The 26,310-nt window shown below is 50.5% G+C and overlaps 1 protein-coding gene and 1 long non-coding RNA gene across 6 annotated transcripts; both read left to right on the top strand.

Annotated features, from left to right (window-relative positions):
- Positions 1-1,010: 1,010 nt before the first annotated feature.
- ALDH3A2 (aldehyde dehydrogenase 3 family member A2) lies at positions 1,011-25,614 on the top strand. Of its 5 annotated transcripts, none has more exons than XM_058705634.1 (12): positions 1,011-1,148; positions 1,275-1,436; positions 3,789-4,020; positions 5,574-5,659; positions 7,248-7,456; positions 9,050-9,167; positions 11,004-11,145; positions 13,132-13,298; positions 16,119-16,218; positions 20,289-20,524; positions 21,609-21,732; positions 23,775-25,614. In XM_058705634.1, exons 2-11 carry the CDS (start codon positions 1,284-1,286, stop codon positions 21,684-21,686), a joined length of 1,521 nt encoding a protein of 506 aa, XP_058561617.1. In that variant the 5' UTR covers positions 1,011-1,148; positions 1,275-1,283; the 3' UTR covers positions 21,687-21,732; positions 23,775-25,614. The 5 variants fall into 5 exon arrangements, with proteins under 5 accessions (XP_058561617.1, XP_058561620.1, XP_058561619.1 ...); XM_058705635.1 differs by having other exon boundaries at positions 1,070-1,139; XM_058705636.1 differs by lacking the exon at positions 21,609-21,732 and having other exon boundaries at positions 1,014-1,148.
- Positions 16,225-20,271, top strand: LOC131498391 (uncharacterized). Its single transcript, XR_009255417.1, has 3 exons — positions 16,225-17,801; positions 18,035-19,281; positions 19,518-20,271. It is a non-coding gene; the product is annotated as an uncharacterized LOC131498391 (long non-coding RNA).
- Positions 25,615-26,310: the final 696 nt, after the last annotated feature.

Genomic DNA, 26,310 nt, shown 5'->3' with positions numbered 1-26,310 from the left:
AGAGGAGGAAGTCGGAACTCTGGAAAGGGAAGAAGTCCAAGGACTGGTTCAGCAAAAAAAACCCAAAACAACAACAAAACAACAAAAACCCAGAGGGCTCAGCCAGGAAGGTGAAAAGAAAACCAGCAGAGTGCAGGGAGACGGAAAACAAGCCAAGCCAGGGTCTCCAGAAGATGGCCATGCTCGGTTGTGCCAGCCGTCGCTGAGCAGAGCGAGACGGGACCTGAGGATTACACATTGGATTTGGCACCCAGCCGGTGGGGAGGCACACTGGGTGGCGTGGGTTCCCTCTCTGGGGAGATCGGCCGCAGAGGGGAACGGAAAAACGGGAAGGTGGCTGGCGGCTGATAAGCAGCCGAGGGACATTGCTCTTAGGGGATGGGCGATGATGACGTTTGCACAGCGCCGGCGAACTGGACGGCTGCACGGCCAGCAACGGCACGGCCAGCAACGGCACGGCCAGCAACGGCACGGCCAGCAACGGCGTGGATGAGGTCCTGGCTTCCTGCCCTCCGGGGACGTTCGTCGGAGGGCCTTCTGCCAACCCGTCCTCGCAGCTCTCAGTCGGGGCTGCGCCACCTCCCCCGGCGGCGGCCTCGGGGCCCAGAGCGCTAAGGCGGCGCGCGGGGTGCTGGCGCCCGCTCTCCACGGACGCCGAGAGGCCGGGCCCGGCATTGCGCGGCGCCGGGCGTCCCCCCCCCGCCTCGGTCCGCTCGGCCACCTCTGAGAGCCACAAAATGGAGGCGGGAGGGAAAAGCGATGGCGAAAGCGCCGGGGCGCATGGGCCGCATTCCGCCGGCTGTCAGGGAGCTTCCTGCCCCGCGCCGGGCTCTCTCGGGCGCCCAGCCCCTCGCCCTCCGCGTCTCGGCCCACTTCCCGGCCACTCCCCGTCCCCTGTCTGAAGCCACCTCGCCAGCACCCGCACCCCGACGCCGCGCCCCTCCCCCGGCCCCCGGCGGCCGCAGCCCCCACCCCCGGGCTAGATCCCCGGAGCGGCGTCCGGCCCGCCGAGGTCACGTGGGGCGCGGCGGCCAATCGGCGCGCGGCGGCGGGTCCAGCCCAGCTCCGCCCGGCCGCTGTTGGGCAGTGGGACGCGGCGGGCGCGGAGAACGCGGCGGAGCGAGCGGGCCGGCGGGCGGGTGAGCGAGGTAGGGCTCCGGGCCGTCGCAGAGGGTCGCCGGGTGGGCGGGGAGGGGGACGGCGCCCGCCCGCAGCTGCATCCCTCCGGCCCGCCACGCCTCCGCGGCGCTGCCCGACCTCCTCTTTCCCCTTAGGACAAGGCCATGGACAGCAAGATCCAGCGGGTTCGCGACGCGTTCGCGTCCGGCCGGTCGCGCCCCCTGAGGTTCCGGCTGCAGCAGCTCGAGGCCCTGCGCAGGATGGTGCAGGAGCGCGAGAAGGACATCCTGGAGGCCATCGCCGCCGACCTGTGCAAGGTACGCGCCCCGCGGGCGGAGCCAGGACAGCCGTCTACCTCTGGGGAACCGCATTCCACCCGAGCTTTTGCTGCCTTTTTTTTTTTTTTTTTAATTTATTTTTGATTATGCAAGCACTGTGGGAGTATTGTCTCCAGCAGTCGTGATAAGGCAAATTTCCATGGACTTTCCCGATCTTCTTACCTTGCAGATACAGAGAAATAAAGACACATGTGTCTTCTGGCCTCTGTTGCTCTTTTGTGAATTGCCTTTTATATTTTTGCCTGTTTTTCTGTTGCATTTATGGTTCTTTGCTTTATTATTTGTACGAATCTTTTGTATAGTGTGGATTTTGCTAATTTGTCAGCTTAGTACATTGTTTGTTTTTCCTCGGGTCTATTTGCTTTTGTCTTTTTACGATTTCTTTCGTAGACAGAGGTTTTTCGGCTGTCGTTGTTGCACTGAAATTTTCCTCCTTGACTTTGTGTTAGGCCAGTGTTCCTCAAACTCCGGTGTCTTGATGAGTCACTTGGGGATCTTGTTAAAATGTAAGTTATGGTTCAGCACGGCTTGGAGGGCACCTGAGAGTCTAGCAAGCTCCCAGGTGATACCATGCTTCCTGTTTGGGAACTACCCTTTTCTAAAATTTTACTGTTTTTTAATTGCAGTTTAGTTGGTATACAATATATTAGTTTGGGGTACAACACAGGTGCACAGTACAGCTTATTTCATTTAGCATAATATTCTCTAGGTCCATCCATATTGTCACAAATGGCAAGATTTCATGTGTGTTTGTTTTTTTTTTTTTAATGGCTGAGTAGCACTCCATAATAAATACATATGTGTGTGTGTATATGCCACATTTCCTTTATCCATTCATCTATCAGACACTTAGGTCACTTTCATGATGTGGCTGTTGTAACTAATGCTGTGAACACAGGGATGCACAGATCTTTTTGAGTTCGTGTTTTCATTTTCTTCGGCTAAATACCCAGAAGTGGAATTCCTGGATTTTGTGGTATTTCTGTTTTTAATAGCAGACACACCCTAAGATTAGTTCATAAATCTCTGTCATGTTTGGCCCAGGTGCTTTCCAGACTGCTACCTCTGTGCTGGGTCTCAGAGGGAGTGAGTTTGCATGCAGGCAGTGTAAGAGCTGAGTCCCCTGTAGCCCTGCGGTTGTTAACTAAGCCCGTCCCAGTTAAGTCCCGCTGATCTTTAAAGCCCGAGTTCTAGAGGCCCCTCTTGCTGGTGCAGGTTCCCAGGGCGAGGACACCTGATGTGCAGCTTGAAGCCCTCCCTTTTCAGGGAGGATCTCCATACCTGTGATATCCTTGCTGTTTGTGGGGCCCCGTGCCAGGGTGTGGGTTCCATCTGGACCGCATCTCTGCCCCTCCTACCCCTCTCCGTGTTGCTTTTTTCTTTGGGACTTTAGCTGTGGACGACGTGTCCTGTGGGTCCTTAGGTCATTCTCAGACAGTTACTGTATATGCACTTGTAGCCAGGGAGTGTCCATGGGAGGAGTTAGACCTCAGGATCCTCCTCTGCCATCTTCAACGGGAAGACCCAGAACCACTCTTTGAGTTGCAAGGTTTGGAGTAGCCTTTAGGGTGCAGATATATCAGTCTATATTTTCTAATACTGTTTTCATTTTGTTTTTACGCTTTAACGAATTCTAGGGGCAGCCAGACCACGCTCTGGCTCTGTGGGTCTCTCTCACTTCCCCCAAAGATCTTAACCCCCAAAGATTATTTTGAGGGGTAGTAACATCAGGAGTAGCAGTAACAACAGTAACTATATAAAATTTCCTTTCTCGGACTTTTGACAGAGAGAGGAGGCTGTGATAGCAAATGAACAAGGTGACATAATTAAGATTTCAAAAAGGATCAATCAGTCTTTCTGTAAGCATGAGATACTTACGTATGTATATACGTAGGACTACTGAAGACATATACAGAAGTTCCTTGCCCTTGAGGGATTTCAATTTGGTAGACGGAACAAACACAGATACAATGTGAGTACGGTTATAAATCAGTGTCCAAGGGTGTAATACCAAGATATACATCAGGAGCATAATTGGTTTACGAAGGTTGATCAAGGCAGGCTAATATTGATCATGGAAATGTTTCTGAATGAGACAGTGTTTAATCCTGACTTTAAAAGGCTTGGATCAGTAAAGCAGGATTTAGAGGGATTGAATATATTCGTGAGGGAGTTAGCAAATCCTCAGACCCTGAAGGTTACGAAAGGGATCTGAATGGCAAACCAGCTAGTCTGATAATGCCGTTTGTCACAGCAGGTGTATCTGGCCTGACTCTTCACGGCCGGGTGTGTCGTGCTCGGGCAAGATTAACTGTGATCCTCTTATAACAGAGTGAACTCAATGCATACAGTCAGGAGGTCATTACCGTTCTTGGAGAACTTGATCTCGTGCTGGAGAATCTTCCTGAATGGGTCGCTGCTAAGCCAGCTAAGAAGAATCTGTTCACCATGCTGGATGAGGCCTACATTCACTCCGAGCCCCTGGGAGTCGTACTGATTATCGGAGCCTGGAACTACCCTTTCGTTCTCACCATTCAGCCTCTGATAGGAGCCATTGCGGCAGGTCTGGCGTCAGTTTCTCTCTTCATGACCTTGGGGACGGGCTCATCCTCTCACGTGGGTTGTAAATTAAGGATAGTGTCCAATTGAATACACGTGTTTGCCCTGGTGGTTTGCCTTTGTGTACACCAGCAGTGAACCGAGAATTAGAAAATATTATCATGTATTTCTTAGCAAGTTCCAAACAGTTTCTTAAAGTGAAATTACAACTCTCAAGGTGGGAGAGCAGGCAGGTCCCGTGAGGTGGAACGAGCCCTGGGCTGTTTGGGATTGGGTATTATTGGGTCTCTCTGGGCTGAGATGAGCCATATTGTACAAAAGGATTTTATTATTTTTAAGACTTAAAAAATAATTTTTTTTTAAATGTTTATTTACTTTTGAGAGAGAGAGAGAGAGAGAGACAGACACAGAGTGCGAGAGGTGGCGGGGCAGAGAGAGGGAGACAGAATCTGAAACAGGCTCCAGGCTCTGAGCTGTCAGCACAGAGCCTGATGTGGGGCTCGAACTCAACGAACCATGAGATCATGACCTGAGCCAAAGTCGACGCTTAACTGACTGAGCCACCCAGGTGCCCTGAAGGAATTTTTTTTTTTTTTAATTTTTTTTAAACATTTATTTATTTTTGAGACAGAGAGAGACAGAGCATGAACGGGGGAGGGTCAGAGAGAGAGGGAGACACAGAATCCGAAACAGGCTCCAGGCTCTGAGCTGTCAGCCCAGAGCCCGACGCGGGGCTCAAACTCACGGACCGCGAGACGGTGACCTGAGCCAAAGTCGGCCGCCTAACCGACTGAGCCACCCAGGTGCCCCAGGAATTTTTTTTTAAAGTAATCTCTACACCCAACTTGGGGCTCAGGCTCACAACCCCAAGATCAAGAGTCGCACACTCTATCGACTGAGCCAGCCAGGCACCCTTTTGTTATTATTTTTTAAATGGGCTCCAGAGATTTGCATGGTGACTGTTTTTTGTTTTGTTTTGTTTTGTTTTGTTTCGTTTCTTAATACCCGGAAAGTGAACCTGTGAGGTTCTAAAGTCGTGAGTTGACGGGCCCATGAGTTTGGAGTTAGCCATCCATATTCCAGTGGTTTCAGTTGCCGGCCGTGGCCTCGGATGAATCATCGGATTCAGTCTGATCAGTTTCCTCCTTCAGATATGGGCCCCGGAAGTATTGCTGGCTTGAGTATACAGCAAATGCCAAGAGGTTGCTTTCTCACTTCAGCTGGATCCGGAGTGACAGCTTTAATTGATGAGGCCTGTTTGCCCAATAATTCCAAGGCAAACAGGAAAGTCTAGTCGTGAGAGGGGGAGGAAACGGAGAGAAGAGCTGAAGCAGTCGGGGAGGATAGTGGAGCCCGTGAAGGGAATGAGAACCAAGGAGTTTGCATCTGAGGAAGTCAGACAAGTTCTGATACTCACTGAGGAACAGCAGATTTGGAGGCCAACTGGAGCACCTAGCCTGGATCCCCCTCCCCGCCTCCCACGGGCACCGTTTTCATAGGTATTAAGGTTACTCGGGTATTAAATGGCACTGTCCTGCTTTTTTTTGCCTTGTTTAGGAAATGCTGTCATTATCAAGCCTTCTGAACTATGTGAAAAAACAGCCACGGTCTTGGCCCAACTCCTGCCACAGTATTTAGACCAGGTAACGTTGTCTTCACCCACCTTCAATGTGTCTGCTCACGGAGGGGGGTGGGTTGCACATCGGATCTTCCTGCTGGCACGTGTCATGGATGCCTGTCGACGTGGAATCACTGTGGAGAGGAGCCCTCGTCCAGCTTCCACGGAAAGGCAGCTTCAAAATGTCAGAGCTGCAGGGCCACCTGGGTGGCTCAGTCTGTTAAGCCTTTGACTCTTGATTTCTGCTCAGGTCGATTTCGAGGTTCGTGGGTTCGAGCTCTGCACCAAGCTCTGTGCTGGGTGGGGAGGCTGCTTGGGATTCTCTCTCTCCCCCTCTCCCTCTCTCAAAATAAATACATCTAAACATTAAAAAAATTAAAAACATTTTTTTTGGTTAAAAATTATTTATTTATTTAAGAAAAACATTTTAAAAAAATGTTTATTCATTTTTGAGAGACAGGGACAGAGCACCAGCAGGGGAGGGGCAGAGAGAGAGAGGGAGACACAGAATCTGAAGCAGGCTTAGAACCTGACTCCAGGCTCAAACTCAGGGGCTGTAGGATCACGACCTGAGCTGGAGTCGGACGCTTAACCGACTGAGCCACCCAGGTGCCCCGCCACCTTTAAAAGGAAGAAAAGAATTATTTGTTTTGAGAGTAAGCCAGCACAGGCAGGGGGAGGGGCAGAGAGAGAGGGAGAGAGAGAATCCCAAGCAGGCTGTGTGCTCCCACTGCAGAGCCTGACGCAAGGCTCGAACTCACAAACCGTGAGATCGTGACCTGAGCTGAAATCAAGAGTCGCACGCTTAACCAACTGAGCCCCCCCGGCGCCCCCACAAGCCACCTTTCGTTTTAGGGCCGTAACTCAGAATCCTTTGAGTATGTGAGTCCGTGTTCCTTCCTTGCCGTCCATTCTCTTGTCATTTCTCTCCCGGCTGCTGTTACGCCAGATACTCTCTTTCACAATAGCTCTTAATAACAGCACAGTGCACGTAAGGGCTCGGTCCAAAGCTGTGTGACTTCTCCCCGGTAACAAGTGAGGAAACTGAGGCTCAGAGATGTTCAGCAGGTTGCCCAGGGTCACACGAGCTAGTGAGTGACGGAGCCCAGGTTCGGTCCAGATCTGACCTCAAAGGCGAGTGCTCTCACCCGCCGCTGCTTCGCACGCCCCTCATTCAGCAGACCTTTACTTGGTTCCTGCCACGGGCTAAGCCCTGCACTGTTGGTCGGGCGAGAACGTTCAGGTTAAGACATTCAGCCGGGACCCGTCCTGCGGTCTCTGACGGCAGACTCTTCACCAAAATCTTGAGCCTGCACAGCCCACATCTCATGCATTTCCCTGGTCGAATCCAACTGTTTGGATCCAACTGCTCTCGTTGGCGTCTACCCTGCTGAGCTCAGGTGGAAAACAGTGGACTCTCTGGTCAGTTCCACCGCAGGTTGATGGTTCTCAGATGCCATCGGACTGTGTTCTCCACTTGTCCTCTGTCCGTTCCCTCGTCTGTCCTCACAGGGGGCGGTCTCCGAAGGCGACAGGTTTATGCTGAAGAAATTGCTCGTCCGAGGCTAGGGTTAACGTACCCACACAAGTGCTTGCGTTTCTCCTTCTTGAAGGACCTGTATGTCGTTATCAATGGTGGCGTGGAGGAAACCACAGAGCTGCTGAAGCAGCGATTTGACCACATTCTCTATACGGGAAGCACGGCGGTGGGAAAAATCGTCATGGAGGCCGCCGCCAAGCATCTGACCCCTGTGACTCTTGAACTAGGAGGGAAGAGTCCGTGTTACGTGGACAGAGACTGTGACCTGGACGTCGCCTGCAGGTGAGGCTGTCTGGTTCCCCGGGGGGTTCCCGACAACCTGACGGGTTGATGGTTCCTCTTGGCACTGAGACCCTGGGCCCCCCAGCTCTGAGAGACATCATGAGCCTACAGTGGTTGACGTCCTCAAGGGCACTGGGACTTGTTCCCAAGCGGACTCTGGTGCCACTGCCGGAAGAGCAGCGTTTCTGGACGTCGCGTGGTTGTCCTTAGGAGTTAGGAAAAAAGTTTTGTCTGGCTGTGGCAGGAGATTTAACTGTTTTGCTGGCAGATGATCCAGGAAGTAGATGAAGTCTCGTGTGTACCTAATAAAATCCTTAAGTTCCCCAAAGAAAGGTTGTTGACCTCTTTAACAAGTCCTTTTGTTGACAAACTCAGGATTACTCAGACTCCCGTTTTAACTGAGAGTAACATCTTGCAGGGGCGCCTGGGTGGCTCAGTCGGTTAAGCGTCTAACTCTGGATTTTGCCTCAGGTCACGGTCTCACAGTCGTGGGATCGCGCCCCATGCAGGGCTCTGCGCTGACAGCATAGAGCCTGCTTGGGATTCTTTCTCCCCCACTTTCTCTGCCCTCTCTCCCACTTGGGCGTGTTCTCTCTCTCTCTCTCTCTCTAATAGAGAAAAAAGGAATACCATCTTGTCAGGCTGGGAACCAGAAAACAAAACGTTGCAGATTCACCCTGCTAAATCAGGTTCATCTACCAGGAAGCACCCAGACCTAGAACAGACTGCGTGTTTGGGGTGGTGTGGCTCTTTTCTCCCCTTCAGAGATGGGCGAGGACGGTTTGTAGGCAATCAGGCCGCGTCCAGGTTGGCTGTGTAAATAGAAGTCTCCTTGCCAGAACGTGAGGCCCCCAGTGAAGGTTTTGATCCGTGTCTGGGCACAGCTTTCCAAAGTGGGGAGGGGGCTCCACAGACATGCGGGTGTCTTGGAGGCTGGCTGTTGTCCTGCCTGTACCTGAACATCTTGCCACCGCATTTAGAGCCACAACCAGAAGTGAAGTCTGTGTGGAACTCGCGTCATCCCTGATGTCCCGTTGGCTGAAGTGGGAGAAAAGGAGGGTGTGGGGGGGGCTTTCTTTTCTGGAAGCAGGCCGTGGCGTCACTGCTCGTAAAGTGCTGTTTCCCATGAGCTGGCACGAGAATTCCCTTCCTCCGTAGAATGTTCTGTGTCAGTTGGAGAATGCATTCTAGGTTCCAACCAACTGATTTAGAGATGAGTTTTACAACATTTTCATTCTCTAAATTTTTGTTAATGTTAATTTATTTTTGAGAGAGAGACAGAGTGAGAGCAGGGGAGGGGCAGAGAGAGAGAGGGAGACACAGAATCCGAAGCAGGCTCCGGGCTCCGAGCTGTCAGCACAGAGCCCGATGCGGGGCTCGAACTCACAAACCGCGAGATCATGACCTGAGCCGAAGTCAGATGCTCAACCGACTGAGCCACCCAGGCGCCCCAGCATTTTGATTCTTTATAAAGAGTATTAAGTAAATCTGTGAGTGCTTGCTAGTTGCAAAATACTCAAACAATACAAAAGTGTGTCAAATGCATAGTAGGCTGGATTTTATGGATGTTCTGGTTTCCCCATCTCCCCCCAGGCGCATAGCGTGGGGGAAGTACATGAACTGTGGTCAGACCTGCATTGCTCCTGACTACGTTCTCTGCGAACCATCCCTCCAGAATCAAATTGTGCAGAAGATTAAGGAAACCGTGAAGGTTTGTGTTTTAACACATCTGATCTCATTGGTTCCGTTAAGATAATGGAGTCAAATCAGCTCTTTGCAGGCAGCACCCCTGTTTCCCCTCCCCCCAGGAAAATTCCAGTAGCACATGTGGCTGCATTCATTTGTGGGCTTATGAAAAACGCCCCGTGCACCTTTCACAGAAGGGTCTGCTAGTAGCCAGGTTAAGTTGGCATTTAACCCACATCAACTGGCTAGTTTTGTTGACGAAACCACGGGTTAGCTGTGGCACATGCTTTGAAAAAAAGAGTAAATAACTGTGTTTCGTGGTTTTGAGAGAATGTTGCCAGTTCTTTGAAGTGCACCCAGAGGTCCTTCGGCATACTGGCCATTGCTGATTAAGGTTATCCGTTCTTGTGCGTGAAGGGGCGTAGGAAGACCAGTAGTTTAGAGGGGATAGTTTATCCAGTACCTGTTGGTAGAATACTCTTGACTTGGTTATCAGTCTTTCGGGGTGTTGAAACTCAAGCTCTCTGTAGAGGGAATCAGGGAATGCTGTATGGTAGTGATCTGAGCTAAGCATCAGAGAAATGTAGGATTTGGATTGGAAGCAAGGCTTGGGGTGACTGAGCTCACCCGTCGGAAGGGGTCGTTAAGCCCCCTGAGTGGAAGAAATTATTGGGACAGTCATTGTTCACTCAACAGATGCTAACTGAGCACTGGAAGGAAGGATCAGGAACACTGAAGGGTAACACACACGATCAGACAATGGAAAGCGTATATGCCGGGAAGTTTAGAAGAAGAATGGTGATCCAGGCGCGAGGGGTGGAAGGTGTTGATGGGGGAATTGGATGTGAGAGCTAGGACTGGAGATGGGGCCAGACAAGGAGAACATGGAATGTGGGGCGGCAGCGTGGGGTTCAGGATACCTATGGCACAGAAAGCCCTTGGAGATTGAAGACGTGCTTAGCTGAGGATGGAAATGAACTCGGTTTCAGAGGAATAAGAAAGATCTCCCCTCTGCCTGCCTTGCGGGCTTTGTATTCTTAAGCGGTTCGTAACTGAGGTTCACCAGGGAGCCGTTTAATTAACGAAAAGTTTCTGCTCCTCACCTTGCAAAGACTGTGACTCAGTTGGTCTGGGGTCTCGACGTGACCCTCAGGTACAGCCAGCATGGACACCATCATTGGTGGCTCCGGAGTTGGGGCACAGGAACTGGCACCAGCAGGCTGCCACCCAGGCTTGAGGGCATTTGGTTGGAGGGTGGGTGAACGCTTGTTGTGATTGGAGAGCACATCAAGAGCGTTCACAAAGCCTCGAAGTGATGTGGCAATTCAGTAATTTTGTGTTTGTTTTACGTAATTGGTGCCGATCATATGATTTCGTTTTCCTGGCACCTGTGACTGCTGGCAATACCAGTCCAGAGAAGATATAAAATAGTGCAGTAGCAGAAAGTTCAGCAAACTTTTTTCCGTAAAGGGCTAAATAGTAAATATTTTAGGCTTTGCAGCAGGCCACGGGTTTCTGTTACAATAAGCAGGAGGAGGACGGCCACAGTCGCATTGTAAACGAATGGGTGGCCCTGACTCAGAGCCAGACCTCCCCCTACACCCACATTCATCCCCCGGGACAGCCCCCCGGGGGTCTGCGAGGGATCACCATGAAGCCCCAAAACTATGGAGAGTCCTAGGTCTGTGCACGTGTCCTTGACCTGCCAGAAAGCTTAGGCACTATTACTTGAGGGAGGAGGGTGAGGATATCAGATCGGGCCCCCCAGATCAGTTTTGGGGGCATGAGCGGGTTTTAATAGTTATTAAGGAAATTGACACATGGGTCTTTTGTGGCAATTAAATGCTGTTGTTTTCAATAGGAATTTTATGGAGAAAATATAAAAGAATCCCCTGATTACGAAAGGATCATCAATCTTCGCCATTTTAAGAGGATACAGAGTTTGCTTGAAGGACAAAAGATAGCCTTTGGTGGCGAGACCGACGAGGCCACACGCTATATAGGTAATGGAAATTCACCTTTTGCTGTGGGGACGTGCAGTTTGATGGTTTTTATTGACGCTCTTTACCCATACTAAATAAGCCCTTAGATACATAACGTTTAATCAAAGATTATAGACTGTGGTCTGGTATGCTGCTTCCTAACCCATTTCAAGAGGGTTTTACGTCTTTATAAATAACACCACCTGTGATGCACTGGCTTTTTGCCTCTACACGTTTCATCTGTTTTTTTGTTGGTTTGTTTTCCTCCTACAACCTGTAACCTAACAACCCTGAGAAGCAAAATAGGACTCCGTGTGGTTATTTCTGGATTCTGGCTGGGAAAACAACAGCACAAAGAAGGAAATCACTTAACTGCAATTTTACAAGTAACCAGTCACGGTTCGCTTCCAGAAATAATGTGTTGAATTGCTTTCTTTTGGCTAAGATCAAGTGCAGAAATAATGTGTTGATCTGTTGTGCTGGACCTTATTACTTGTGTACTGTTTTTGTGTTCTTTTATTCTTTGCTATGAATATGTCTTGTTGTTGAATTTTATTTTTAATTTATTTTTAATGTTTATTTTTGAGAAATTCAGAGCACAAGTGGGGGAGGGGCAGAGACAGAGGGAGACACAGAATCCGAAGCAGGCTCCCGTCTCTGAGCTGTCAGCGCAGAGCCCGATGCAGGACTCGAACTCATGAACTGCGAGATCGTGACCTGCGCTGAAGTCGGACGCTTAACCGACTGAGCCACCCAGGCACTCCATTGCTATTGAATTTTAAACATGTTGCTCTAAAATAACATAAGATGTTGGGGATTGCGGAGATACTTACTTGGCAAAAAAAAAAAAAAAAAAAAAAGCTGCCCCAAATAGCTTTACTTATCCCTTCTTAGTAGGTCGGATGCTGCACGTCACCAGAAAACCCTAAAACCTTAAAGGACTTAAAACAATAAGGAAAAGTACATTCTCTGGTCATGAGCCATCCCAAGGCACTTCTGGCCTGTTCATTTGGTGGCCCAGTAATGGCCTCAAAACCCCTAATTCTTTCGTCTTTCTGTTCTCCCATCAGCCATTGCTTTTGCCCACTCCCAGGCCAATCAGTGGCAGGAGGAAAGGTCTATTGTGATTCGCTCAACCAGTTAGGAACCTCCCCCTGACCTGGCGCCAGGGTCACCTTACCTGAGCACATGGCTATGTGGAGAGTATAGATACCCAAACCGAAACGGTTCTCTGAGCCCGGGCAGCGGCGGGCAGTGGATTTGGGGTAGCCGCATAGGTCCCCCTGGAAGGTGCTGGCAACAGCCATCTTCTGCCGCATCGCCAGGGTATCCTGGCAGGAAATTAGGGGGAAGCGAAGAGAGCAAGCTTGTCATTGTCGAGTGTCTTCCCTTTTCATTGGTGACCCAGCTTGTTTACAGCGTCTTTTGGAGCACTGCTCGTTGGGGACTGACCTCGTGTGGACGCCCGGACACTCTGCAAAGCTTCGTCAGCATCCATGTTGCCCTCCCTCCTTGCGTCCCTTCCCCACAGCGGATAGAACACTGAACTAAGGGAGCCTTGGCCATTTTAAATACATTCTCCTAACCTCTCTAACGGAGTTGAAATAAGGTCAACGAGATCATATGTGTGAAAGCACTTGAATTAAGAAGTGGTGTTGATTTGATCCACAGAGGGGCTGTCTACACTCCCAAAAAGACCTGTCCACAGAAAGGTGGAAACATAACCTCCTGGTACATAGGAATATGGCTATGAACAGGGTTAAGTATGAATATACTCAGGTGTGTGGATCTTTCTCTCGGTTTGCATGGGGATCCCCTGATGCACACGCTCGGAGACACATGCACGGTTCATCCACATGCGTCCTCGGGACTCTTTCCTCAATAGCTAATACTTGGGCAGGAGTGGGAAGGGGATGGATAGGTGACCCAGCGAAACAAACGGAGGATGAGAGTTTGGCATTCCGGTCTTCTACTTTAGGATTTCATTTTGCTTATTTCTTTTCTCAGCACCAACGATCCTTACCGACGTCGATCCCGAAACCAAGGTGATGCAGGAAGAAATTTTCGGACCAATTCTTCCAATAGTGCCTGTGCGGAATGCCGATGAAGCCATAAAGTTCATAAACAACCGTGAAAAGCCTCTGGCCTTCTACATCTTTTCTCACAACGAGAAGGTAAACTTTGCGGAGAACGGCTCCCTGGCAGAAGCCGCCACCTCAGACCGTGTCCCTTCTTTGCCACAAAGCAACGACGGTTTCCAGCAGAGTTCCACCAAGTGAGGCTGTAGTCGCAGCTTGCCGTCTTGGGTAATGAGGCTCTGGGGTTGTTGCTGTAACCTTTCCTATACTCCCTGGGGTTCAGCAGGAGTCTTCAGGGTTGTGTCACAAGTTCTTTGACTCGCAAACATCTCCCCTGGAATTGGAAGACTTGCGTGTTCTGCCGTTAACCCACAGGGCTTCCCTGTGTAAGAGCTTTGTCTCTCACCCCGATGGCATTTGCAGCCACTGAAGTGGGCCATGTGGCACCACGATCTCTGGCGCAGCCGTGGAAATGGTTGCAAAACCTCACACTTCCGTCTTTCCAGCGGTATCCCTTTGTTGTTCGAGCGATGCAACCATACCAGCCCAGGGAGCGCGTCATACCGTAGCCAGGGCAGGCACTGGGCAGCCGCTTTGCTGCGGGGCCTGTTCGTTTGCATCGGAAGGGGACTGGCTCTTGCAGAGGGACAGTGGCCTCAAGGTGGGCAAGTAGGTTCGAGCCCTCTGGAGAAGAGGGAAATCTAGAAAGGGGAGATGGGGATCGGTCAAGGTCTGAGGAGTTCACAGACCACACGTTTTCAGGAGAGCCTCTCATGGCAGCTTCTAGAGCCTACTGTGCCGTGGAGATGAAGCTTTGTGAAGTGAGATCAGATGCATGGGGCTCAATACAAAATGGGTCATTGACGACGGTCATGACGTTTTAAAGGACCGTAGGTAACGTGGATAGGAACCTTGAAGCAGAAAGTCTGCCGGTCAGGGTGCAGGTCAGTGAGGTGCTCTTCCCACAATGGGGGTCACCTGTGGTGACCACAGGCCATTGTGACATTCATTCTAGAACTCTCAAGCGCTTGTTGGTGAGTTTCACCTAGGCAGCGAGGCGAAATTTCCCAGTCAGGTGTCATCATGCCTGTTCTGGTCTCAGGCCAACGATTTCTTCAAAACTAAAATGTCAGCTCTTTGCAATTCCCAAAACTAGAATGTCAGCTCTTTGCAGTTCCCAAAAACTGAACGGCATCTATTAATTGTATGCCATGATTTAGAACAGAGATAGAGAAATCTTACCAATGTTTAACAACCAGATATGTAGTCTGAACGGTCCTTTCTTTTTTTTCATTTTTTTTTTAAATTTATTTATTTATTTTTTTAATTTTTTTTTTTTTTTTTTTATAAATTTTTTTTTTTTTTTTAATGTTTTTAATTTATTTTTGGGACAGAGAGAGACAGAGCATGAACGGGGGAGGGGCAGAGAGAGAGGGAGACACAGAATCGGAAACAGGCTCCAGGCTCCGAGCCATCAGCCCAGAGCCTGACGCGGGGCTCGAACTCACGGACCGCGAGATCGTGACCTGGCTGAAGTCGGACGCTTAACCGACTGCGCCACCCAGGCGCCCCTTATTTTTTTTAATTTAATTTAATTTAATTGTTTTAATTTTTTAATCTTTTATTTTTTTCAATATATGAAATTTATTGTCAAATTGGTTTCCATACAACACCCAGTGCTCATCCCAAAAGGTGCCCTCCTCAATACCCATCCCCCACCCTCCCCTCCCTCCCACCCCCCATCAACCCTCAGTTTGTTCTCAGTTTTTAAGAGTCTCTTCTGCTTTGGCTCCCTCCCCCTCTAACCTCTTTTTTTTTTTTTTTCCCTTCCCCTCCTCCATGGGTTTCTGTTAAGTTTCTCAGGATCCACATAAGAGTGAAACCATATGGTATCTGTCTTTCTCTGTATGGCTTATTTCACTTAGCATCACGCTCTCCAGTTCCATCCACGTCGCTACAAAAGGCCATATTTCATTCTTTCTCATTGCCACGTAGTACTCCATTGTGTATATAAACCACAATTTCTTTATCCATTCATCAGTTGATGGACATTGAGGCTCTTTCCATAATTTGGCTATTGTTGAGAGTGCTGCTATAAACATTGGGGTACAAGTGCCCCTATGCATCAGTACTCCTGTATCCCTTGGGTAAATTCCTAGCAGTGCTATTGCTGGGTCATAGGGTAGGTCTATTTTTAATTTTCTGAGGAACCTCCACACTGTTTTCCAGAGCGGCTGCACCAATTTGCATTCCCACCAACAGTGCAAGAGGGTTCCCGTTTCTCCACATCCTCTCCAGCATCTATAGTCTCCTAGATTTGTTCATTTTGGCCACTCTGACTGGCGTGAGGTGATATCTGAGTGTGGTTTTGATTTGTATTTCCCTGATAAGGAGCGACGTTGAACATCTTTTCATGTGCCTGTTGGCCATCCGGATGTCTTTAAATTTATTAATTTTTGAAGGGAGGGGAGGGACAGGGAGAGGGAGACAAGATCCGAAGCAGGCTCCACGCTGTGAGCACAGAGCCCGACGCAGGGCCCGAACCCACGAACCGTGAGATCGCGACCCAGGCCGAAATTAAGAGTCGGCCGCTTAACCAACTGAGCCCCCCGGGCGCCCCCACACTGTCCCTTCTAAACGAAGACTTTTGTGGCTACATTGGGTAGTCCTGCTCTGGGCCGTGATGGAGTGAGCAGCACTGGTTCAGTGCCGCCTCCCTCGAAGGACGAGACGTGCATCTAAGAAGTTAAGATACTGATGACACGTTTGCTAAATTGAACAGCCCGTTAAGTTGTTTACATCTTCGGGAACGTTTGGCACAGTGTCCCAAACCCGAGTAGTCGTGCCAGCGCGTGAAGTCAGCAAGTGCAGGTCCCCCAGATGCTGCTGACCCGGAGCCTTTGTTCTGTTCCGCAGCTCATCAGACGGATGATTGACAGCACGTCCAGCGGTGGCGTCACGGCCAACGACGTCATCATGCACTTCACGCTCAGTTCTTTACCCTTTGGAGGAGTGGGTGAGTGTTCCTCTCCGCCCTCCGTGGCGTAGACGGCAAATTGCATCATCTGCCCCGGCGGTCTGGGGTCCCCACTCGACGGTGTTCTCCCGGGGGACGCCACCCTGCCAGGCCCCCCCCTGCCGAGGGGTGACTATGTGTCCTGTCACCCACTTTCCACCCTTAGCACTCACCACAGTCTGGAACTGTTCTGCTCCTTTTGTCGACTTGCTTGTATGTTGGTTCTTACTCAGTTATTGTCCTTTCCCTAGACTTAGGGGATTTTTTTTTGGCCGGAAGTCAGGTCTCAAATTAATTGATAAGTTTCCCCTGTCTTTTTTTTTTTTAATGTTTATTTAAATTAAAAAAAAAATTTTAGTGTTTTTATTTATTTTTGAGAGAGAGAGACAGAGTGTAAATGGGGGAGGGGCAGAGGGAGAGGGAGACACAGAATCCAAAGCAGGCTCCGGGCTTCGATCTGTCAGCACAGAGCCCGATGCGGGGCTCGAACTCCTGGATGGCGACATCATGACCTGAGCCCAAGTCGGACGCTTAACCGACTGAGCCACCCAGGCGCCCCTCCATCTGTCTTTTTCAAGATGAGGTCGTGAATGACAGGTTCAGAATGCCAAGGGCAGACAGCATTCTGGGGTTTCTGATGTCCGTTTGCTGTCTGCTCAGGGTGGCATTAAGTAGTCCTCAATCCCCACCTGCACTGCTCCCCAAGCCCCTGGTGTGGGGACTAGCCTCTCCTCACATTGTCTCGTGATTTGAGAAGAGCACGAGATGTCCTGTGTTCTAGAGAAGACGGGCAGGAAGTATTCCCAGTGAAGCTCCGTGGACACATGCCCTTTGGGCTGTGACCCGCCTGCCTCTTTGATGCCAGAGATGACGGCTCAACTCTGTATCTTTCCTTCAGGAGCTAGGTGGTAGGCCTCTCTAATAGGTCATCGAAGAATCACAAATAACGAGCGCATCGGAGGAACTCTCGTAATAAAAAGCAGACAACAAAAGCTGCCGTCTCGAAAGCTCTGCTGTGTTCTGTTCCTCTGTAAGAGCAGAAGTGAAGTCGTCCCTGGGAATGAAATGGCTCATTTTAGCCGGACTACCTGTTCCCAGTCGAGGCCAGCTCCTCCCGTGGCCTGCTTCCGCCGCAGGCCACGTGTCCCTTCCTAGGAGGCGAAGGAATCGGCAGTACCCAGCGCAGGGCCGGCGTACGCGAGGGGCGAGTGGGCAGAGGGCGGGTCAGGGGTCCGGGCTGGCGCGAGTGGTGGCTGGGACTTGGGTGGTTGGGGAAAGGGGCTGAGTGGATCCGGGGAGTCGGGTAACAGGATTTGCCTGATGGATTGAGTATGTCGTAGTGGGGACGTGGTGAAGGAAAGGAAGGGTAGCCTGGAGGACCAGGGCTGCCGTGATTCGAATTTTACTGCCCAGATTCTTAGAGGATTCACTCCGACTCCGGTCTCCCGTTCCTCAGGGCCCCACGGGGTCCCGGTTCCCACTGAAGACTCTCATTGTTCCACCCGGAGTCACTGATGCCTCCCGAGTGCAAGTCGAGTGACGTCTGTTCAGTCCCAACTTGACTTGACTAGGTGGCATTCAGTGTCATTGATCGTACCCTCTTCTTCTTTTTTTTTTTTTTTTTCTAATTTATTTTTGGGACAGAGAGAGACAGAGCATGAACGGGGGAGGGGCAGAGAGAGAGGGAGACACAGAATCGGAAACAGGCTCCAGGCTCCGAGCCATCAGCCCCAGAGCCTGACGCGGGGCTCGAACTCACGGACCGCGAGATCGTGACCTGGCTGAAGTCGGACGCTTAACCGACTGCGCCACCCAGGCGCCCCATCGTACCCTCTTCTTCTTTACAACGAAACAAACTCTTCCTCCTGTTAAATACAAAAGGAATACAGGCTTCGCTCGTTTTTTTTTTTTAATTTTTAAATTTTTAATTTTTTTTTAAAGTTTATTTATTTTTGAGAGAGAGACAGAGTGAGAGGAGGAGGGGGGCAGAGAGAGAGGGAGGGAGAGAGAATCCCAAGGAGGCTCCACATTGTCAGCACGGAGCCCCTTGTGGGGCTTGAACTCACGAACCGCAAGATCATGTCCCGATCCCCAGGAATATAGGCTTCTTAAGAAAAGAGAGAAGACCCCAAAGAATAAATACTTAGATTTTCCATACCCCACTATTTAGAGATAACCTTTGGGGCGCCTGGGTGGCTCAGTGGGTTAAGCGTCCGACTCTTAGTTTCAGCTCAGGTCCTGATCTCACAGTTTCATGAGTTCAAGTCCCACATCCAGCTCTGCACTTGCCTCACAGATCCTGCTTGGGATTCTCTCTCTCTCTCTCTCTCTCTCTCTGCCCCTCCCCCATTCGTACCCCCACAAGCGCAATCTCTCTCTCTCTCAAAACAAACTTAAAAAAAAAATAGGGTTTATGCCTGTATGTTTATGCCCATTCTGTAGTGTTTTATTTGTTTTGGCCCTTTTCCCCTTAAAACCTGTATTACTTTTAGAATTGGGAGAAAAAAGCATTTCACTTTACAAGCCTTTGTAACACAGCAGTTACACTCTTAGACCTCTTCCCTAAGGAAATAATGAGAAACTGCACAAAAATACATCAGAATCATCACACAAAAAGTGTGGAATCCTGAGACCCTAAGGCGGCATTCGTAGGCTGGAACAGCATGCAGTTACTAAACTGTGACGCACAAGCATACCGATGTGAGAAAATGTCACACGGTGTTGTCACAAACCGTGAGATCATGACCTGAGCTGAAACTCAGAGTCAGATGCTGAACCGACTGAGCCCCCCAGGCGCCCCCCAGGCACAAACACTATTAACATATTGACAGTTTCGAGTTTTCCTTAAAAACGCATCTCGTTTGACGTATATTGCCAGATTTCTCCGCAGCTTTGGTTGCCCCTAAATGACGTCCCAGCAGCCTGTAAAGTACCAGTAAAGTGCTTCGTGGCCCCATTCGTCCGTGCCTTATACCCTCGTGGCATACGTATGTAGCTGCCACGTAGCACCCACGATAAGGACGTGAAAACTGTCACAGGGCATGGCTTTTTAAGAAGGCAGAGGTTGGGGCGCCTGGGTGGCTCAGTCGGTTAAGCGTCCGACTTCGGCTCAGGTCATGATCTCACGGTCCGTGAGTTCGAGCCCCGCGTCGGGCTCTGTGCTGACGGCTCAGAGCCCGGAGCCTGTTTCAGATTCTGTGTCTCCCTCTCTCTCTGCTCCTCCCCCGTTCATGCTCTGTCTCTCTCTGTCTCAAAAATAAATAAACGTTAAAAAAAAAAAAAAAAAAAAAAAGGCAGAGGTTTATACTTGCGTATTAGCTCTCACCCGGCAGCGGGAACCCTGTCATCCTGCCTTTGTTACTTTGTCGCATCTTTGAGGACATTAGTGGGTGAATAAGGGCTGTGGGTACGTAGAGCCATATGGAACAGAAGGAAGAGAGGACACAGTGCCGAAGAGTCCAGCCGACCTGGACTGAGCGTTCTGGCTTTGCATTCCCCACCTTGGGCAGGTTACCTGAGCGGCCAAGCTCCCTTTCCCTGCCTGGAACTGGGGGCGATGGTGACTTTGTACAGTGGGGTTGTGGCGGGAGCGAACACAGTGTGGTCTTTGGTATCAGTGACAGCCACTGCCGGAGAGCGGCAGGTCCTGGCTCGACTCCTGGGAAGCGTCCTGTTTTGTCTTCTTGTTAATGTTTATTTTGTTTTGAGAGAGAGAGCGTGAGCGGGGTCGGAACAGAGAGAGGGGGGCAGAGGGAGAACCCCAAGTGGGCTCTGTACCATCAGCACAGAGCCTGACGCCGGGCTCGATGCCACGAACCGCGACATCATAACCTGAGCCGAAACCGAGTCGGACGCTCAACCGGCTGAGCCACCCAGGCGCCCCGGAAAGCGGCCTGTCTGACAGGGAGGTTCACCTTGCTGGGGGTCCTGGGGGCGCTGGGAGCAATTTCCCGGAAGAGCCACTCGCGCTGAGAAGCGAGAGGGGGGCGTCCCCGGCGGCAGGAGCTTTGTGGCTTTCTTGTGGCTTGTGTCACCTCCAGCGGAGCCTGTTTTGCCTTCCTCTCTTTCAGGTTCCAGTGGGATGGGCGCTTACCACGGCAAACATAGTTTTGATACTTTCTCGCATCAACGTCCCTGCTTACTGAAAACTTTAAAGAGGGAAGGTGCTAACAAGCTCAGGTACCCTCCCAACAGCCAGTCAAAGGTGGATTGGGCCAAATTTTTCCTCCTGAAACGCTTCAACAAAGGAAAGCTCGGTCTCCTGTTACTTGCTTTCCTGGGCATCGTGGCGGCTGTGCTTGTCAAGGTAAGTCCCCGCCTCTCTGGTCCCACGTGGCTGCCAGATGCGCGTCTTCTGTCCAGGAGTTCCTCTGATTGTAGAAATCCGACTCCGTCTCTTAAATTAACCTTGAGTCTGGGACAGGGTCCTCGAACTCGCGGCCTGCCGGCCCGTCTTGCCAGAGGAACAGCCACAACCCCTCACTGACTCGTTGTAGCGAGAGTTGAGTCCTGGGGACAGGTGGCCGTGTGGCTCGCAGAACCTAAACGATTCCAGAAGTGTGCCGACCTCTGGTTTAAGAGTGTAAGGCCCCGTAGGGGCGCCTGGGTGGCTCAGTCGCTTGAGTAGTCTGACTTCGGCTTGGGTCACGATCTCGCAGTTCGTGAGTTCGAGCCCCGCGTCAGGCTCTGTGCTGACAGCTCAGAGCCTGGAGCCTGTTTCTGATTCTGTCTCTCTCTCTGTCTCTGCCCCTCCCCTGCTCGTGCTCTGCCTCTCTCAAAGATAAATTAATAATAATAATAATAAAAAAAAGAGTTTAAGGCCCCGTAGAACTTGTCGCACTCTGAGCTGTTCAGCCCTCTGATCCTTCTGCCTCCCGTATGTCCGTGTCAGTCGTGTTCTCGAGTGTGCCTGCGGTCAGCAGGCCGTGGAGACGAAGGAGAGAATTGACAACTTCGGCGAGCGAGGCGCGGAATGTGTTTCCTCCAGAGTTAACTCTGCCACGTACGTTCTGTCTTTGGCGATTAGTTGTCGTAGACGCGGGCTCACCGCCCGGCCCTCCTGAGAGCTGGCGTCCCGAGGCGGTCCGCATATCCTTGGGCTGAGGGAACAGAGCCAGGATTTTGGAAGTTAAGGTGGAGTAGGGCAGGGCGACCGTGTCCCTGGAGCCCTCGGCCAGCCAGCTGACGAGACGCGTTGAAAATAGCGGCAACACTCGTGGTCAGCAGCCTCGGAAAAGAGGCGAGATTCGAGCGCTGAATGAAGATGGCTTGTTCACGTCTGTGGTTTTGTTTCAAGGTCAGAAAGGGGGTCGGCTTGTCTTAAGCGAGTGTCACAGCTTTGGTGGAACTGGAAATACCAGTTGCATTTGAACTCATTTGGGTTTTCTCAGAAATACCAAGCTGTGCTGAGGAGAAAGGCCCTGTTGATTTTTCTGGCAGTTCAGACTCTGTCGTCCAGTAAGCAGTGATGAGAGCCGCAGAACTCGGGACCCAGCTCTGTCTGTTAAGAGTGAGGTAGGAACTGCTTGTTCTCTGTCTCTGTAAAGTGGGCCAGGCGGGGGTATGTTTTCTTTTAGTGGTTTCTGTATAGCTAGAGGCTTAGGGGTTATCGAACCAGCGTTTCACCTCTCTGTCTCCAGACCTTTTGGAGCCTGGCCCAGCATCCCAGGGCATCAAAACTTACCCATACCGTTGAAAGGGCGGGGGTGGTTTGCGGGGATCTTAAAAAAACGTGTGGAGGCGGAGGTAACGTGGCCCTGCTAGGTCTAGACGAAGCATCTAGAGGAAGCATCTTTTCTAGAAGAGGAGTCACGTGAGCTCCTCCCCCCTCCTCCCCGTCTACTCAGCCCTCCCAGAGGACGTGCCCACTGACCAGCTGAGATCTGTGAGAAGCACACGGACACAGTGAACGCATTGTTTTATAATTTGAGGCCTGTCTTCTAAAACTCTCCGAGTCCCGTTTGGTTCTGCATTGTTTCGGTGTTTAACAAGAAGTTTGGCTTTAGAATTCATGGTGGCAGACTGAGCGAATCAAAACATTGCAGCTGGGAGGCTTTCTGTTCCTGCCTCCGCATCGTCCTGAGGTCCCAGGTGTGCTCGGCTCTCTGGCCCTTACCTGCCTGTCATCTCTGATCCCAGGACATCAGTCCCCAGCCTGACACACACCTTCTTCCCGGGGATGGAACTTCGTAGTGCCGTGGCAAATTCGGAGGCTGACTGTGCTCCCCCTCTAACCCAGGAAGGTTCCCACCGCCGAAGTGCGCTGGGCCAGGCAGGCGGGGGCAGGCCGGTAGCCCGCGTGAACTCCCAAGAGGGTGTGGCGGGCAAGCCTCTCTCTGATAAGATCTCGAGAGGCAGCAGTGTGTAAAAACATGGAACCTGGTAACAACAAAATGTGGCTTTAATTCCTGGTTCTGAGATCAGCAGATTTCTGACTCTGAGCAAGGCCTTTTCTGAGCCCGCCTTGGGGCCTCGCTTGGCTTGCTCGTCTCTAGGACAAGGGCAGCCTACAGCGATCTTCCAGGGCGCTCCTCGGTTCCCATTACCGTGAGCTGCCGTGTTCGTGGTCCACACCGCTTTGGATTCAGTGTGAGACCGCTCAGGATCTGGCTTTCTTTCCCTCTTTGCTGCTTCTCTCTGAGCCTCTCTGTCCTCTTTCTCAAATCACCTCTTATTTTAAGTAAGTGATTCTAAGCTCAAACTGTGCTTTTGTTTGAGGAGTCTTTATTCCAACTGCAGTCATTTTTTTCTGAAACGGCTTTTCTGCACTTGGTGATTCTGTTACATGCTTGGATGTGATTTCATTAACTCTCTTTACCACAGTGAGGATGGTCTTGGAACATTTTTAAATGGGAAATTGAAAGTAGTGATTATTAGTCTAAAGGGAACAGGTCAGCCTCAGAGTGGAAAGGAGTGTTCCGAAAACATTTAAAAGATGTGTGTGTGTGTGTGTGTGTGTGTGTGTGTCTACACGTCTACACAAAGTAAAGTTCCTATAAAGCTTAAGCCACCAAAAGCCTTGCAGGAGGTATGGGTGTTAAAACGTTGAAAAGCATAGAAGGTTTAAAATTGATAGATGTCATTAGGCCCTTGAAAATGAAATATGACAAACTCTTGAGACGGCTGCCAGAACTCCTTTGGGCTCAGTCGGTATGGATTCTATTCAATACTACTTTGGACTTTAGAAACAAAAGTGTTGATCCATTTTCAGACTTCACGTAGAGACTTCAGCTCCCCATGCACAACAGGAGGATAGTAAATGAGTATTTTCCACTCCTGTGTCAACCCTGCTGTCGTCTCGCTGATAACAGACAACACTGCCTCCGTCGCCACCTTGTTACTGTCGCTTTGCAGGGAAGGCCCTAATCTTTTATCAGCCCAGACTGCACTTACCTTCTTAGGGACACAGGGACCTTTTGTATACGGCACATTCAAGCATCTCTTAAAATAGCAGGCATTTGATAGAGTCCCGATACTGAGTTCGTGTTCCAGGGCCGGTTGCGTGGGGGTTTTAAACCAGCAGCAGAGTAACCTGGCTTCCTTTCTCCTCTCTCTAGGCGGGATACTACTGAAGAAAGATCCTGTTCAACCTCCTAGTTGCCTGTACTGAATTATTCCTCTCTTAAATAGTTAACGAACCAGTCATTTTGAAATCCTGCCAAAAATAGGAAGGAAATATGCAAATGCACCCTAATCAAGCCTGCAAGTCATTGCCACTCACCATTAATAAAACTTCCCGTTTCATCTGACCCCCCCCCCAGCCTTCCCCCACTGTGGGGGTACACTCAGAGAACCTCTTTTACGTTGTGTTCCTCAGCTTGCGGTGGGGGGCGGGGTGGGGGCGGAGAAGGTACTAGGCTGACTCCCAGGGAGATGTAAAAGGAGTCTCTGAACCTGTTGAGTGACTTGTTACTCCAGTTCATGGGACACAGGACCCCCCCCCCCTCCCCGCCCCCCCGCCTTCCGCCATCACTCTGTGAAGCTTCCAGGGGGCTCCTCCCTGCCCAGGGTTATCAACAGCCCTCTGCAGCCCGCAGAGGTGAGGAAAGATCTTCCCAGCCCTGCCTGAGGTTTGAGGCACCGGATCTGTGTGTTGGGGATGGGGGGAGGTCCCTGTCCCTCACCCACTGGGACTTGAGGACTTGACCTTCCGGAGCCAGCCCTCCTGTCAAACGTGCTGTCTGACCAGTAGTCTTCCTCCTTTCCCGTCCATTCTCCACCCTCTCTTGTATTTGGTTTGTGACAGTCTTTTGTGGCCATCCGCAGATGCCTTCTGTAACTAACGCCACGCAAGACTTCCCGCAGATCCCAGGGCTTCCAGGGAAGACAGTTGCCAATTTCCATGCAAGTATCACCCGTCATTCTTACTGGGCAGGAGTTGTAGAATTCTGCATCTTATAAAACCTAACTGGCACTTTTACGATGCTGTAATAAAATTACTTACAACAACACTTATTCTCAGGGGCGCCTGGGTGGCTCGGTCGGTTGGGCGTCTGACTGCAGCACAGGTCACAATCTCGCAGTTTGTGAGTTCGAGCCCCGTGTGGGGCCCCGTGCTGACAGCTCAGAGCCTGGAGCCCACTTCACATTCTGTGTCTCCCTCTCTGTCCCTCCCCAACTCATGCTCTCTCAAAAATAAATGTTGAAAAAAAAAACCAAAACACTCTCAGGATCTTAAAAGTTTCAAGTCAGTGGATCTTCAAGGACAGATCTTTTAAGTTTCTTATTTCCGTAGCACAATGCAAGTAAATTTCACTTTTTTAAACTTCAGAGAGATCCCTTTTTGAATAAATTCAGCCTTCTGGACTTAACGTGGAAAGCCATTTCCTGTCACGGGCCAGAGGCCTTGGATATTCTGGACTGTGGAGCTTGAGAGCCTCAGGGGGGCTGACGGTGGAACATTTGGAGAAGGACTGTGTAAGCCACGGCGTCCCGCTGGAAGAGAAGGGGACAGAGGACACAGGAAGGGGATCTCCTGAGCATGGCTGAGACCTGAGGGACTTCAGCCAGGGTGGGAAGGAGCCCTGTGGAATGCAGCCTCCCTGCCAAGCATTGGTGACTCCTGGCTACGGTGCCTCCACTCTCCCTGCCCCACCCCCCCCCCCCCAAGTGAGAGAAGGTAATTCACTTTAGAGAACGTGTAATCAGCTGCCTTGAATGAATCTGTCCCAGGGAGGCTGTCTGAAGTTCACTGTCTTCATCACAGGATGCAGTGTCAATCACTAGGCTAGTTTAAGATGTCAGGATAATCGGTCACGAAATACCTTAGACAAAATTTCAATACGGAGCTTTCGTTTAGCACATTAAATTGTGCCCTGTGATTTCTAGTTACGCTAAATCACTGGCTTGTCTGCTACTATGTTCTGCTGCAAAATAAATACGTCATATTTGATAAAAGTGGCATGAATTTTAAGAAGATTCCTAGTGGGGAACCTCTTATGTCCCGATAGAGACCATTCTTTGGCCAGACATTTTGCCCCAACGATAAATCCAGTTTTGGCCTTCATCTGTTCAGAGGTGGTATTCATCAACTTTCTTTAAGTCCTGCTTTCTCCCTGAAATTCTTACCCAAGAAGATTTTCTCCAGCTCTTTCTCTGTCCCTTACGGGTTTTTATTTTTTAAAGCACCTGTGGAGTTTAGGGTTTTTCCAGTTAAGCCCTCCTATCCCCATTTGCCAGTCTAAACCAAGTGTTTCCATAAGAGTACTCCAGGAACACTAATTCCATAAGGTTTTACACAGACACTGATCCCACCACCCATCCTGTGTGTCAGGATTTGTAAAGCATGCTAGCATCTCAAAGGATCCGAGTCCTGTAGAACCTGTGTGGCGTTTAGTGGGGGTCGTTTCCCAAACTTCTTGACCGTGGAACCCTTTTCTCGCGATCCTTTTTCAACCTTAGAGCACCTCTGGGGAAACGACGGCATTGCTTCTCTGTGCCCCGTCCTCAGTCGTTTTGTTTGGTTGCCAGAAGCTCACTAAGGTGTCTGTCACGGACGAGGGTATCAGCTTCTTCCTCCCTGTGAGCGGGAGGCCTGGACTGTCACCAGGTACCGAAAACAACATGAATTCATGTTGACTCTTCAAACAGGGA

The sequence above is a fragment of the Neofelis nebulosa genome, chromosome 16 (assembly GCF_028018385.1).
Source record: "Neofelis nebulosa isolate mNeoNeb1 chromosome 16, mNeoNeb1.pri, whole genome shotgun sequence".
NCBI lineage: Eukaryota > Metazoa > Chordata > Mammalia > Carnivora > Felidae > Neofelis > Neofelis nebulosa.
This window is presented reverse-complemented; position numbering and strand designations above follow the sequence as displayed.

Coding starts and splice junctions, on each gene's coding strand:
- ALDH3A2 (XM_058705634.1), top strand. CDS start 1,284: ATGGACAGCAAGATCCAGCGGGTTCGCGACGCGTTCGCGTCCGGCCGG. Junction 7,457..9,049: donor GACCTGGACGTCGCCTGCAG/GTGAGGCTGTCT, acceptor ATCTCCCCCCAG/GCGCATAGCGTGGGGGAAGT. Junction 9,168..11,003: donor AGATTAAGGAAACCGTGAAG/GTTTGTGTTTTA, acceptor TGTTTTCAATAG/GAATTTTATGGAGAAAATAT.